The 14,808-nt window shown below is 58.6% G+C and overlaps 1 protein-coding gene across 1 annotated transcript in view; it reads left to right on the top strand.

Moving 5' to 3' along the window:
- SLC7A5 (solute carrier family 7 member 5) overlaps positions 1-14,572 on the top strand; it is a 38,062-nt gene extending 23,490 nt beyond the window's left edge. The window contains exons 3-10 of the mRNA XM_028501742.2: positions 3,292-3,397; positions 4,077-4,121; positions 4,517-4,640; positions 5,666-5,769; positions 6,232-6,328; positions 7,789-7,938; positions 9,893-10,070; positions 11,308-14,572. Of these exons, the coding sequence (XP_028357543.1) occupies positions 3,292-3,397; positions 4,077-4,121; positions 4,517-4,640; positions 5,666-5,769; positions 6,232-6,328; positions 7,789-7,938; positions 9,893-10,070; positions 11,308-11,363 (860 nt within the window). The 3' untranslated portion in view covers positions 11,364-14,572. The remainder of the gene's footprint in view (positions 1-3,291; positions 3,398-4,076; positions 4,122-4,516; positions 4,641-5,665; positions 5,770-6,231; positions 6,329-7,788; positions 7,939-9,892; positions 10,071-11,307) is intronic.
- The last annotated feature ends 236 nt before the right edge of the window (positions 14,573-14,808 follow it).

Below are 14,808 nucleotides of genomic sequence, written 5' to 3'. Positions count from 1 at the left end.
CAGGCCTTAGGGCTGGAAACATGTAAGCCTTCCCAGAAAGCCCTGGGATGTATTTCAAGCCTGGAGTTTTGTCCTCCGCATGTGTAGCATCCATCCCCGTGTAGCGGCGTCTCCCACCCTTGCACTTGCGCACGAACAGTGTCAGCAACTCGGGGCCGTGCTTGGGGTGGGAGCCAGTGTTCACAGCTCCACCAAGATCTGCATCCCGCCTATGGGAAAAGAAATCCAATCTGAATAATAAATACGAGGTGTACAAGTATATCCTGCCCTGGCTGGCGTGGCTCAGTGGACTGAGTGCCAGCCTGCGAAACAAAGAGTTGCCGGTTCGATTCCCAGTCGGCACATGCCTGGGTTGTGGCCCAGGTCCCCAGTTGCGGGTGCGTGAGAGGCAACCAATTCACATTGATGTTTCCTCCTCCCTTCCCCTCTCTCTAAAAATAAATTTTTTTAAAAAAAGTATATCCTAACAGGAAGATGGGGCAGATTCATGAGAAAGTTATAAATTCAAAGCAAGCCTGCATCACTTGTAAGGGACCTTTATCATGAGAGACCTTTAATGTTCCAAAAGTAGTGGTAAGTCTGACGCAGCAGCACCCTGTTGCGGAAGGGGGGCGGTATGTGACCTTTTGCAGATCCAAGCCAGCAATAGCAGCCCCGGGCAGCAGCTCTAGCATCCTGGGGTGCCGTGGCCTCTGGCACACGCATGCCGTACCTGGAGATGAGACCTATCAGCTGCCCCGGCATTCTTGAGGACTGCCCTCATGATCCCAGACCAGCTGCATGCCAGCGGTCCCCACACCCCCCTGGGCAGGTGGCCTGACCCCCAGTTTCCCTGACTGTAAGACAGATGCTCCTCTCCCCACATAGCAGAAGCATGTGGGCAAGGCCCCGGGACAGGCAGGGCTCTGCGGGCACAAAGGAATGCACATTACAGAACATTCCACAGGAGAGCAGCTGGGAGGGAGCACAAAGGAGCTCCCACTGTCCTGAGCTGGCTCCAAGTACTGCCCCCACCCACCCGGCCTGCTGACCACCCTGTGACCGGGCAGTCCTGGGACCAGGCCTCCAAGACAGATCATGTGCAGGCGGTTCAAGGGGTGAGGTGCCGACTGCCGTGGAGCCTGTTCTGGTCACAAGATGATGGCCTCGTGGGCAGGGTGAGGGGAGCTGTGGGTCCCATGTTCATCCCCGACCTCAGGCGGGAGATCAAAGGCGTGAGCATACCCTCGGGGTTGGAACAAATAATCTCCGGGACAGAATTCAGACGGACGGACAGACGGGGGCTTCTCCCCTGCTGCAGCGTGTGCCATAGGAAATTCACTGCTGCCTTGAAGTGCAGGCTTTAGTCAGGTAAAGTGTCAGGTTATATGAGAGCCCCCTTTCACAGGTCCCTCGCAAACTTCACATACTGTCCCCCTGTCCTGTTTCCAGGGTGACTGAAGGTGTCACTTTTGTGGAAAGCATAAGTGCCCTTGGGGACCTTGGGTCCCCAGTGGGGTCCTTCATCCCTGTTTCCCCAGAGACCTGCTGGCCCACTGGCCACTGGTAACACTGACCCATGTAGCAGCCTGGGGACTATGTCCCACCCAGCTTGGGCCAGTTGGACCTGGACAGCAGCTTCTCATCAGGGTCGGGCACAGACCCTCTTGCGTAGAGCCACAAGACTTAGTTTGAAGCAGCCCCCAAACTAAACTAACAAACAGTCCATGTTTGGCCAGGAGTTCAACTCGCTCCTCCGGTGTCAGGTGAGCAAGAGGCAATGGGGCACCTGCATTCCCCTTGGGGGTGCTTTTGCTACTGTTTTGAAGCCCTCCTGTGAGTGCACGAGTGTGCCGGAGCCAGGGGGGCCAGGGACTGAAAACCCAGGGGCCTGGTGACCCTCCCCAATGCAGAGAGGAGGGCCAGCCTGCCTGACTCCTGGCCTGTGTCTGTCTGCACCGGCTGATGGGGTGGCCCCTCCTCACGGAGTGAGTCCATCCAGGCCCACGTGTTCCCACATTTTACAGTGTCTACTGTGCTGGGCTGAATGGTAACCCCCAAATACATGTCCATTGGAACCTGTGACTGTGCTTGTTTTTGGAAAAATGGTCTCAGATGCAATCAAAGTAAGGATCAAGATGAGACCACCCTGGGTTAGGGTGGGCCTTAAATCCAGTGAGTGTCCCTGTAAGAGACAGAAGAGGAGACGGAGAGAGGAGGCTGTGTGAGGAAAAAGGCAGAGACTGGAGTGATGTGACCATAAGCCAAGGACCCCTGCAGCTCCCAGGAGCTGGAAGAGACAGGGAGGACCATCCGCAGAGCCTCCAGAGCGGGGAGTGTGGCCCTGTGACACCTGGATTTCAGCCTTTTGGCCTCTGGAACAGGGAGGGAAGAGGCCTCTGTCGTCTGAGCCCGCAGTCTTCTGGCATCTGTTAGTGCAGCCCTGGGGCACTCACGTGGGCCTCGCTGGGCCATGGTGCACGTCAGACGGGCTTGTCTCTCCGTGCGCTCCAAAACTGAGACTGTGGGGCCGTGGGATGCGGGGTCCTGCCCGCTGCGGGTAGGAACGGTTGGCAGAGGCATGAGCCTGAGCTGTCCAGACCACACCCCCTATGTCCAGGGCCCAGTGCGTTGTTAATCTGGGTTAAGGACCAAGGCCGAAATCCGGCAGCCCCGCCACACACCTGTCCGGAAGGTGCCCAGGTTGTGCAGCCCTGGGAAAGAGAGTTACGGGCACCGTGGTGCCATCAGCCTGTGCCGTCCTCTTGTTCTGTTCAGTCCCTGCTGTGTTCCAGGGTCTGAGTCATTTCTGGGTCATTTTGTGCTCACCAGGCCATGAGGAGGTGGCATTCAAGAGTTCCATCGCACACACAAGAAGCCCGGCGTGGGTCCCCCGGCCTGCGGCTCTTGAACTGAGGTCTGTGGGGGACCATGCTCTGAGGTGACCAGGGCTGATCAGCCCCTCCCTCCAGACATGTCCCTGCATCCGCCTGGGCTGTTGGCACTCGGAATGGCCAAGGATCTGCAGAGGCACCATCCCCCTCTCAGATGGACCACAAGTCCCTTGAAGGCCACATTCCTCCAGGTCATGGCAGGGTCATGCTCACCTTGCCTGAGCTCCGGACCCTGGGGAAGCCAGGACTGTGTGCGTTGGTGGCTCAGTGGGTGCATTTAATTTGTCACAGTGGAAAGATTTCACCACACTGTTTTTGCCTGTTACTGTATTTTGTTCCAGGGCCATTCTGGAACTTACCGCGTGGCCTCTGTGCAGAGCTCTCTAACCCAACCTTTCTGTCTGTTCGGCCTTTGCAGGTGATGTGTCCAACCTGGATCCAAAATTCTCATTTGAAGGCACCAACCTGGATGTGGGAAACATCGTGTTGGCGTTGTACAGCGGCCTCTTTGCTTATGGGGGATGGTAAGTTCCAGAATGTCTGGGTCTCTGGGCCTTGGGACACACAGGGCAGGCCTGAGATGTCCAGAAATCTGAATCTCTCGGCCACGTGCAGGTGGTTTTAGAGAGTGGCAGGAGAGCCTCTCAGAGCTGCTTGAGCCCCATGCATCCTGGGAAAGCACAGGGCAGGCCCCGTAGCCGCCCTTGGTGCTGTGCTCCGCTGTGCCTTGGCTCCTGAGAAGGCGGCCCTGTAGATAACCCTTTGCTGAGGGGTGTGAAGCATCTGCACTCAATGGGCTGGGCCTGCTGGGCCTTGGCTTCTTCCTCGCCAGGTTTCCCCCAACACTTTCTGTCCCACTGGGTCCCCAGCTGTGGCCCCGCTCTCAGGCCGGATCCTACTGGGCCACAAGAATGGCTGCCATGTGGCGGGCAGGTGGGGGGGGTGAAGGTGCTAGAAGGCATGTCAGAGAGCGGACAGAGCCAGCCGAGGCGGCGGGCCTGCTGGGGTGACGCTTTTCCCAAGGGAGCAGGACTTCTCCCTTGCCCCCAGCTGTTCACCGAGATGGGCCCCAGTGGTGGGGGAGGGGTCTCCTCTCCCCTGGCTCAGAGCCGCCGGCAGGGGCTTCCCGTGGAATCTGTGTCCTCTTGCCCCCCAGTGACTCTGGGAGGACTGTGTGGTTACACCCTGCTCTCTAAATTCTAGGAACTACCTGAATTTTGTCACAGAGGAGATGATCAACCCCTACAGGTACATGTGTGAACAGAGACGTTTCCTTTTGTTATTTTAATGTGAGAGAAGGAAGAAGCTAGTCCCGGCTAAGGACCCTTCTGTGGGCCCAGCCTGGTCTCAGATGAAAGCAGTGTGGGGCCTTTCAGGAGGGGCCTTGGGGTTGGGATCCTGCTGGGGTGAAGGGGCGCTGGGTTTTGACCTCAAACCAGCCACACAGTGGCTATGTGCCCTTTGACATGATTTCCCCTCAGAATAAACAGGAATGCCCGTTTGACAGAAGGGGAGCTGAGGCCGGTGGGGTTGAGTCCCTAGCCCGGGTTCATGCAGCTGCCAGGCCCCTGTGTGCCAGAGCGTCTTTGGGGCTGGTTCTGTCGGGGCTGCGCTTGGATGACCTGCCCTCTCGTTCCTTCCAGAAACCTGCCCCTGGCCATCATCATCTCCCTCCCCATCGTCACCCTGGTGTACGTGCTGACAAACCTGGCCTATTTCACCACGCTGTCCACCGAGGAGATGCTGACGTCAGAGGCCGTGGCCGTGGTAAGATGACCAAGGCCGGCCCTGCCGCCTCTGAGCCTGTGACGTGGAGCAGACCAGGCCCCTCGCCTGTAAACCGCACTTCTGCACGGAGGGGTTGAGCTCCTCTCTGCGGAGTCTGCCAGAAAGTGTAGGGTGCTGGTTCTCAACCCTGGCTGCTGATGCCCAGGCCGCACCCTAGGCCAGTTTTAAGTCAGCATGTCTGCGCGATCCCGGCATCAGTCCTTTTTAAAGTCAGGTGCGAAGGGGGTGAGTCCATTATGGTGGTTTGGATGGTCCAGTCCCCGAAACTGAGGTCTGCAACCCAGAGCACAGGGAGGAAAGACTCGGTGGCCTTCTCCCACCACTGCCCATGATACCTGGAGCCACCTCTGCTGGGCATTCCGGACACAGGGTTCAGAGGAGGGAGAGCAGAGTCCCTGGGCCCCATGGTGGCGGCAGCAGCCGAGCACCTTGTCAGCCTGCCAAACCCAGCAGAATGGGGCCCTAAGTAGAGCCAGTGGGCCTTCGAATGCCCTGCGGGGATCCTGTGGGCTCCCTTCCCGTAGTGTCCTCCCCAGCCACGTCAGCAGGTGAGGGTCGGCACCCACTCGCCTTCTCCACCCTCTGAGTGAATGCTCACTGAACCCTGCTCTGGGGCAGGCCGTGGGGACCCAGCCAGAGACAAAGCAGGTTTCCTTGTGGAGCAGACATATAAATGGGGAGAAAGCCTGGCACCTGGTCAACCCGGTGTGCTGCCAGGGTGAGGAGCACCCAAGGACAGTGCCAGCACGTGGGGGACGAGGGGTAAAGCACCACTGCTATTCTAAAGAAGTCTCTGCCCTGGGACAGCCCCCCACGGTCCAGACCCCAAGGAGTCACTCGTGTGCAGAATCCTTGCGAGGAATGTGCAGGAGGGCGGCAGACAAGGGGGCTGGGCCGGGCTGGGCCGGGCTGGGCCGTGAGGACAGCGTGCTGTCCGTGTGGAGCGTCAGGCTGCGTGCTGGGCATCCCAGAGCTTCGCTCACTCGTGCTCCGCCTCTGTCTAGGACTTCGGGAATTATCACCTGGGCGTCATGTCCTGGATCATCCCCGTCTTTGTGGGCCTGTCCTGCTTTGGCTCCGTCAACGGGTCCCTCTTCACATCCTCCAGGTGAGCCCACCCGGGACCACCCTTCCACACTTGGGCTCTGTGGGAGCTCGGGCAGGACCGGGGGGCAGGCGGGTGTAGTGCTGCACGCTGCTTTTTAACATGAGTTTTAAATGCTGTGCGGGGAGTGTGTGTGTGTGTGTGTATGTATGTCAGTACATAGCTCTCCAAACGTTCCAGTAATACAGAAGTAAAGGAACATGACTCTCCCCTCCCCAGAGGTGACACAACTGCTCAGCTGCTGTGCCCTCTAGACTCTTTCGTGGGTTCATTGTGCACCCCGCCTTCGGGGAGGGGGACTGAAAGTGAGCAAGGCCCCTGAGTTTCCCCATTGCCAGCGAGTCGGTCAGGGACACCAAGAGGCACCCGTCCGGGAGCCCAGCGCTTGGGCATAGGCACCCTCTACTGCCCACCCTGCCTGGGCTGCTCGGAGACGAAGCTGACCGCCAGCTTTTCTGTCCACAGGCTGTTCTTCGTGGGGTCCAGGGAGGGCCACCTGCCCTCTGTGCTCTCGATGATCCACCCGCAGCTCCTGACACCCATGCCCTCCCTCCTGTTCACGGTAAGCCGGCAGCACCGTCCGGTGCCCCCTTCTCCGGGAGGACTGCAAGCAGTTTGAAGTGCAAACCCGGGGTTCCCCTTAGGGATCAGTGTTGAGGGCCCCCCAGCAGGAGCAGGGGTGGGGCGAGGCTGCAGGGTCCATCTGCAAGACGCCCTCCCCGCTCTGCCTGGTGTCACCGGGACGACAGGCCAGGGCGGAGACCGAGATACAGATCAGCTAACAGAGTGTTTCCTTGTACAATGCCCCCCGCCCCCCCCCCCCACATGCTCCACTGAACAACAAAGGGCGCTAGATCTTTTTTTATGTTTCTAATTGCAAAAATAATACCACAGTAGTTATTAAAAAAACACCTTCAGACAGTCCAGCACACGTGAAGCAGAAGCCCCATTCATTCCCCAAGGGAACCGGAGTTCCTGGGCAGCTTCCGGGCCCCAAGCCTCTCTGCCCGGAGCGCTGCGGCAAGTTCACAGATGCGTGTGCACAGCGCTTGTATTTCCAGTGAGATCACACTGTGCGTGTTTTTCTTCAGCTTGCCTTACGTCTCTCCTCGCCCAGTAGACACGATGTTATTCATTCTCTATTGTTTTGTAACAAATCACCCAAAACTTAATGGCCTAAACAGAAAGCATTCATCACCTCTCCATTTCTGTGAGTCAGGAATTCAGGGCAGCCAGGCCAGGTGGCCCTGGGTCAGGGTCCTTTGTGAGGTGGAGACAAGACGGGGTTCGGGGCTGCCGTCCCGTCCGAAGGCTCTGCCCCAGCTGGCGGGGCCACGTCCAGGATGGCCCCTCCCACAGCTGCGGGCAGGAGGCCGCTGTTCCTCAGGATGTGGGCTCGTCCTCAGGGCTATGTGGATGTCCCCACCGACAGGGCAGCTGGCTGCCCCCTGTCAAGGGCAAGGGAGCCGAAAGGAATAGCAAAGAGGAAGCCACCATGTTTTTATGACCTCGCTCAGGAGTCACACTTGTCATTTCTGCCTGGGTCTGTGGGTTAGGAGTGAGTCAGTAGATGTAGCCCAACTCAAGGAGAGAGGGCCAGGCCCCACTTCTCAAAAGGACAGATAGCAGATGACCCTGGGACCTCTAAAACCATGCAGAACTCAAGTGCAGTTTTGAAACCCTGGCCTGGCATCCAGTGGCCCGAGTGTCAGCAGCTGACTTACATGAGCCCCGTGCTGGGCACTCGGGGCGGTTCTCAGCCATGGCTCTTACAGACAATGCTGCAGTGAGTGTCGGGTGTGGGCATTTGCGCCCTCCCCCTGGCAGTGGCGCCTTTGCTTTCTGAGAACTCGAGTGTTGCTCAGACTAGGTCTTCCTTTAAAGCGGTAGTGCACACGTGCCGTCAGCCCCCTGCGGACTCGTCCCAGCGTTGGGGTGGCCTCCGTTGTCCAGGGCCGCCCTGTTCCCAGCTCTGGCCCAGGCCCTACGAGGGCTCACACTTCCCCGTCTCTCTGCTTGCAGTGCATCATGACCCTGCTGTATGCCTTCTCCACCGACATCTTCTCCGTCATCAACTTCTTCAGCTTCTTCAACTGGCTCTGTGTGGCCCTGGCCATCATCGGGATGCTGTGGCTCCGCTACAAGAAGCCTGAGCTGGAGCGGCCCATCAAGGTGAGGGCCCGGCCGTGGTGGGCATCCCAGGGCCGGCGGGGGGCTCGGTGGGTCATGCGCTGAAGAAACCGGGCCCACATGTCCCCGGGGGCCCTGTGTTGGGAGCCAGCTCTGCATAGCTTCTTGGTTCTGCCCCTTCCGGCATGTGTCTGGGCAGCCACCATCCTCCTGTAGAGGGTTCTGGTGAGGATCCACCAAGATAAACCTGTGAACGTGCTGCTACACCCAGACGTGGAGGGTAATTCACTCAGCCAATGACCGTTAATTGGGAACCTTTAGAGTGCCTGACAAGGGGGTGATTCCACGTTCCGGGGCTCATCAAAGGACAAGATAGACTCCCCGCAGATCCATGTCCTCCTAGAGCTTATGTTCTAACAAAAGGGAGAATGATAAACAAGAACCCTGTAGTGCCGGTGGGCATGTGATGAGCACTGTGGGCGCGGGCAGGCGGGCAGGCTGGGCCTCACTGGCCTGGGAGCCGCTGACCAGGACAGCCGGGGCTACTGAGAAGACGGCACATGGGCAGAGGTGTAGGGGCCACATGGAGGGTAGGAGGTGACGTGTCCTACCCGCCGCCCCGCACAGATGGCGCTGCCTCTGTGTGGAGAGTTTGGGGTTAGGCTGCCCGGGAGAAAGCCGGGGTGACGGCTGAGCCTGGCCTAAGGGGAATGCAGCTCTCCTCGTCAACCCACTGCTGGGGGGCAGCTGCCCGGGGGTGGCCTTGTCCAAAAAGAGGGACCGGCGACGTCCACGCTCCTGCGGGAGAAGTGCAGTGAGCACCTCGGGTGCGACTCGTGTCAGGGGAGTTAGAGGGACGGACTCATGGTGGCCACTGGCTAGCAGCTCTCGTCCCTTGTCCGGTCCCCAGTGGCATTTGGCTGTCCCATTTGGCACCTGCCCACAGGCCACATCCTGGTGTCCCCCACCCAGCAGTTTCGCAGAGGCCAGCAGGGCCCGGTTCCCTGCTTGAAAGGGTTCTGCTGGGGCACCGGGGCCACCTGAGTTCTCTCTCCACGTCACCTGGGTGTGTGGTGGGCTCGGCCCCCTGTCAGCCTGTGCCTGCGGCGGACTCTGCCCTCATGCTCTCCCGGGCACAGAGTGGGCTTTGTTTCATTGTTAACCTGGGCTGGGGAAGGGCATGCAGTGGGGGCACCCGGTTGGACCCTCGCTAGCCCTTCATCTCCCGGGGCCTCCTGTCGGTGTGCAGACAGACGGCCAAGTCTGCGTGTGGACGAGCCCACCCCAGCGCAGGAGCAGGGTGGGGGGCAGGGCGGGGGCGCCTCCGCGGCTGGTCTGCTGTGAACGCTGTGGCCAGGCCTGCCCGCTCGGGGCCGTGCAGACTGGAGTCAGCCTGCCCACAGAGGCTCTTTGAGAAGGCGGCTGCCCCTCACTTATTAGTGGGTGGCGGTGGCCTTTCCAGAAGTGCCCCCCACCCTTGGGTGACTGGGTGGGTGCTGGGCTAGGGTTTCTGCCCTGTGATGTGGGAACCAGCAAGGTCGACCTCCTCTGACCTTGGGCAGCTTTGAGGGACCAACCTGGTTATTTGTGTTCACGGTCGGCACCGTCTGTGCTTTGAGTAATTACTGCCTGGTGCCCTGTGCCAAGTAAATGGAGAACAAGAGAGGGTTTCAGTTCCCCGGTGACCCCCGCCTCTTGGGAGGCCGGCTTCAAGGAAACTGATGTGGGTCAGGCTAGAAGAGGGAGACAGACAGGAGTAACGGCCCTGGGAGGTCGGAGCCACTCTCGGACCAGGTCGGGGGCACGGGCTGTGCTCTGCGGGCTCCCCTGGGGGATGCCGAGTGCCCTGAGGAGGAAGACAGCTCCTCCAAGGTCAGGAGGGCGGTGGGGGTGCAGCACTTTCCGTGGGAGGGACAGGACTCGTGCTGCGGGACACGGGAGGCGTGTGGAGTGAGTGATAGGTGCCGACCGCCCTTGCTCCCCCCTCTGTCCCCAGGTGAACCTGGCACTCCCTGTGTTCTTCACCCTGGCCTGCCTGTTCCTGATCGCCATCTCCTTCTGGAAGACCCCCATGGAGTGCGGCATTGGCTTTGTCATAATCCTCAGCGGCCTGCCCGTCTACTTCCTTGGGGTCACCTGGAAAAACAAGCCCAAGTGGCTCCTCCAGGGCATTTGTGAGTATCTCCCCAGTGCAGCCCGGCAGCTGGCGCCTCTCTCCATCCCTGCTCAGGGTCCCCCAGCACCCCATCCTGCAGCAGACTGCTGTCTCATCTAATCCCGTAGCTGGGGCAGTGGGGAGGGGTGTGCTCATGGCGCTGACCAAGGGTTCAGACGCTTGACGTGTCCAGGGGTGACGTCTGGCCCATGTATTTCAGGGATAAGACGCTCAGCTTGGCACCAGCTAATCTCAGAACAAGGGATTCCAGAAAACCAAGCTGCTTTTGCCAAGTAATGAAATACCACTGCCTGTCACCAGCTTAAACACAGGCTGACCCAGAAAGGCAGGGAAGGAGAAAATGGGATCTCTGCACTGAGGTCACAGGGTTAACTGACAAGCCAAGTTTAGGAGCCTGTGCTAAGGTTCCTAATGTGACCAGCTCCTGGGAAAGTCACTGGTGTTAGCAAGCCTGCACCACAGTCACCTTGTCCTGGGTGGCTTACAAAATCCCCAGGATGGCTGTCTTGGAATTCTGATTGGTGCCTACCCAGCAACTAAGACTGCCAGTCATTTCAGCAGACCTTCGCCTCTAACCCAGTCTAGGCTCCCTGTTACTACTCATCTTGCAAAACCTCCCCAGGCCCTGAAGCAGGGCTCTCTGCCTTGAAATTGCCCCCACAGTGTTCACCTGGGCCCCTTGCACACATCCCTCTGCTCTACCCCCTCTGCAAGACCACAGGCCTGTGTCATCTGGTGGTGAGCAGTGACCTTGCTTTTGGTCCTGGGTGTCTCCAAGGCAGTGGCCCAGGTGTGGACAAATGGGAAGGGCCCATCAAACAGTCCCCCAGCATCAGGGCTTCTTATCCCTTTCATTTCTCCCGTGATCCCAGGGTTTTGAAACGATGAGGGGTGGGGCCAGTGCTCAGCCTGTTGCCAAGTTCCCAGCGCCGCCCCCCTCCCCCACCCCCAGTGATTTCTAGAGTCACTGGAAGAGGTGCGGCAATTCTCTGCTGCTAACGCGGAATGCGGGCTACTGCCCACTGGGAGGGAGGCCCTCAGGCCCAGAGCTCACATTTTCAGATCAGGAGGTGTCACATGAAGTTCAGGGTTTCTGGCTTCTCTTTCCTGAGCCTTGGAAGTCGTAGTGTCATGAGCCTGGGTGACCTGTGGCTCACGGCACTCACGGGTGCCCCTGGACCCCAGGCACGTGATTGCCTGATACCCGAGTAACTCTGCTCTCCCCTCCTCTGCAGTTTCCATGACAGTCCTTTGCCAGAAGCTCATGCAAGTGGTCCCCCAGGAGACGTAAGGGAGAAGAGCCGCGACTTGCCATGCGGGCCCGTTTCTGGGCGGATGGAAAATGCACAAAGATCATTTTAAAACAACTCACTAACCTAAAAGCAACTCAGCCCATCATCCTGGCAGCTCAGCTGAGCACCCCGCATCGTCCCTCCACCAGGTCCGGTGCTGGGGACACTGTGAAAACTGGTACAGATTCAGTCCCAGAAGACGAACTTTTATCAGTGAGCCTTCAAGAGCGCGCGGCATGAATGTGGAACTGAGAAGAGGCTGGGCCTTCTGACTGACCATGTGGGGTCCTTGTCCTTTTCCACCTTTGTTTATTTGAATTATTTTTTTAACTTAATTTTTAGGTCAAGTTGGTGCCACAAGGATGATTATTTTTTAAAGAAACGGGGACGGACAGGTAGGGGGACTCTTTTGTCCCTTTACACTGCCAGCAGAATGATGTGCCTCTGGGACCGGCGCCTGTCGTGGGCGTGGCCCCGGCGCCAGCTTCAGGCGCAGTCTCGAGGGAGGAGGGATTCCGAGAACCAAACACTAGCTGCCAGTGAGCCACGGAGACTTGGCAAGTCCACTATGTGGACAATGGACTATACCGACAGATGCATGTTTGGTGTTTTTTTCTTCTTTGTCAGTAGATGTAGTGACATTGGGAAGACTAACCCTGGGCTTATGTCTCTGCCTTAAAGACCTGAGGTGGATCCATCCCTCTCTAACCCCTAGAAAGGAAAGAAGATCTCAGTGAAATGGGCAGCCCCAGCTCCACAGAAAGAGTCAGTTCCTGTCGCTGGTGGAGTTCCAGGTTGAGGTCATGGGCAATCTGTTTGATCCTGGAGCTCCCACTGGTTTCTGGACTAGACCTTGGTCATTCGGGAGGCCATGGGGCTCCTGGCTTTGTGCCTCCTGCCTGGCATGGCGGCCTGAGCAAAGGCACAAAGGCAGGAGGATTTGGGCCCCTCCTGTGGGCAGCACACCAGGCCTGGTTTGCAGGTAATGCTGCCTCCCAATCTGTTCTGTATCCAGTTTGGGAGTTAACTCAAGTTCTCTCAGACAAAGTCCCAGGCTGGAAACCTAGCAACAGATGCCATCAGGAAGGCAGATGCTCAGACCCTTAATGGGCTTCTCATCTATGCCCCCCATGCAGCCCCTCCCAGGATATCCAGAATTGGCTTCAGTGGGTGGATGGCAACCCCAAAAGGCTGACTGGGGCTGTCTTCAGCCCCTGGCCGGGGCACCATCATCCCCTCCTGCCACTGGCACGGCCTGCCCCAGACTCAGTTCCAGTCCACAGAAGACGGAGCCATGCCTTGCTCACTGCTCCAGCTCTGCACCTGCTGCGGCGGCGGCCCTGGCTCTCCAGGAGCCTGGCTGCCAACACGGCATGTCCACTGCCTCTCCGGAGAGGCTTTGTCCCCGGGCTCCTGTGGTGTTTGGCCCAAGGGAGACAGCTGAGGCCCAGCCGACATGTCTGGCAACCAGCTCACTTTCCTGAGCTGTCGCTACGCCCAGGAAGCCATCCTGGGGAGCAACATTCGCTAAGTTCAGGTCGTCTTCCTCTAGGCCCTCGTCTTAGGTGCTGGGGCTCTGCCTTGGTCTCTGACCACTTACCTTTTCCGAGCAGGAGGTAGAGCTGGGTCCTCAGGCGTCAGGCCTCATGGCTCAGCCATGTGAGCTTCCAACGGCCCAGCCAGCCAGCTGCCCCCCACCTGGGCTCCAGGAACCCCACACAGTCCAGTGGACCTGTAGGAAGCTGACAAGGAGCTTTGGAGATCTGGGCTAGGCTAGGCCTAGAGGCTGAAAGGAGTCAGCCAGGTGTCTGTCTCCCCCTGCCCACCACTCCCTGCTAGAAGGAGGCAGAGCTGGTCAGGAGACCTGTGCCATCCTGTGACTTCTGGTGCGTAAGGACAGGCCTCTACCCAAAGTCTCCTTATCTCAGGGCGATATGTCATTGATCCGGGGTGGAGCTCCACGCCTGAGGGTGGAAAATCCCTGAGACAAGCTGGCTGGACGGGCCATTCGAAGCTGCAGAGACCTGACTGCAGACTTCTTGTGTGGGGCAGAATCCTTGCCCTGGGCCTCAGTTTTCTCACCTGCGAATGGGGGCAGTGGTCAGTCTGTGTACCACCTGCCTGGTAGTCTGCACATGTCCCAGAGACTGGACCTTGTAGCGACTGCAGCCCCATGCACAGGTGGCAGGGTGCTGCCTCAGATGCATGGCCCACCTGCCTTTTCACTGGATCCAGCAGCAGCTGCTAAACAGACAGTTGGCCTCTCCTAGAGCGGGAGGGGGCACTTGAGCTCCTGTCGTGCTTCCAACCTCTGGCTCTGGAGCGATAGGTAGGGCCTTGCCAGATGTGGGGAACCAGGCAGCCCTGTCCAGACCACGGTGGCCGCCCCACAGCCATCTTCAGCAGCCTGCGGACAGGTGTGCGTCATGGGGAACTGGGGCACTGTCACCCCGGCAGGGCTAGACTGGGGCCCCAGGGCCCCCTATCCACACTGAGGCAGGGGCTGGAGCGGGCACTGAGAGAGGGGTCAAAGGCAGTTCTGAAGTGCGGCCGGCTGTCCCCAGCGCCTGGGCTGGGACCTCTGCTGAAGGTGGGTGGGAGGCCCAGTCTGTGATTCTTGGGGCTATGCTTCCCAACTCAACCCAGCCCAGGGACCCACCTCAGCAGGTAGGGACTGTCCGGAGCTGCATCCCGAGGTGCCTGCCTGCAGACACCCCGGGATCCTGCCGTGTTGGCACCTAGGGAGCAGAGACTTTGCTCTTTCTGACCATTCTACTGACTTGTGTCTGGAGCGTTCACATTTGTGAGGACTAATTTTTTTTTTAACCAAACCCCGGCATAACCAGCAAACATTTGTCCAGTGTTGTGCTGTTCTGTTTTGTCCTGAGGTCTCACTAACGTGTAAGATGCTGTTGGCGCCGTGTTTATTTATTTGCAGGGCTAGGTAAGCCTGGCTCCTCCGGCATATTTCTGCTGTCTCTGTGTCCTTGTCAGAGTCCCCGCCACATACATCAGTGCTGCCACTGGGACGTTCTCATCGGCCCGGCCGGAATACCTCCACCATGTGATGACGTGTGTGGCTTCAGTGTCTCTCTCTTCTCGTGTTAATGGCTAACCTGTTACACTTGGCTGGTTAGGGATGGGGAGTTTTGTTTTATAGTGTGTGGGTTTTTTGACTTTTTTTTAAAGAAAATGATCAGAATTATAAGTACCGCCTGGTGGCCTTTGTGTTCTTTCCTTCAGCGTCAAATTCTGGCGTCACTCACTCACTCATGGACACAGCCCCCAGGAGGCCAAACAAGGTGGCCATAGCCCCCTCAATGGGTGCTGGAGGCTGGGAGGGAGGCCAGGGGGCTCAGCAAGAATTCAGTCAACCCCTTAGAATGGGCATCGAAGTCAAGTCCAAGAAGGAGAGTGGAGAGAATGTTCTGGGCCCAAGGTGGG

Source organism: Phyllostomus discolor, chromosome 12 (assembly GCF_004126475.2).
Source record: "Phyllostomus discolor isolate MPI-MPIP mPhyDis1 chromosome 12, mPhyDis1.pri.v3, whole genome shotgun sequence".
Classification (NCBI taxonomy): Eukaryota; Metazoa; Chordata; class Mammalia; order Chiroptera; family Phyllostomidae; genus Phyllostomus; species Phyllostomus discolor.
Note: the sequence above shows the minus strand (reverse complement) of the source record. Positions and strands in the feature narration are given on the sequence as shown.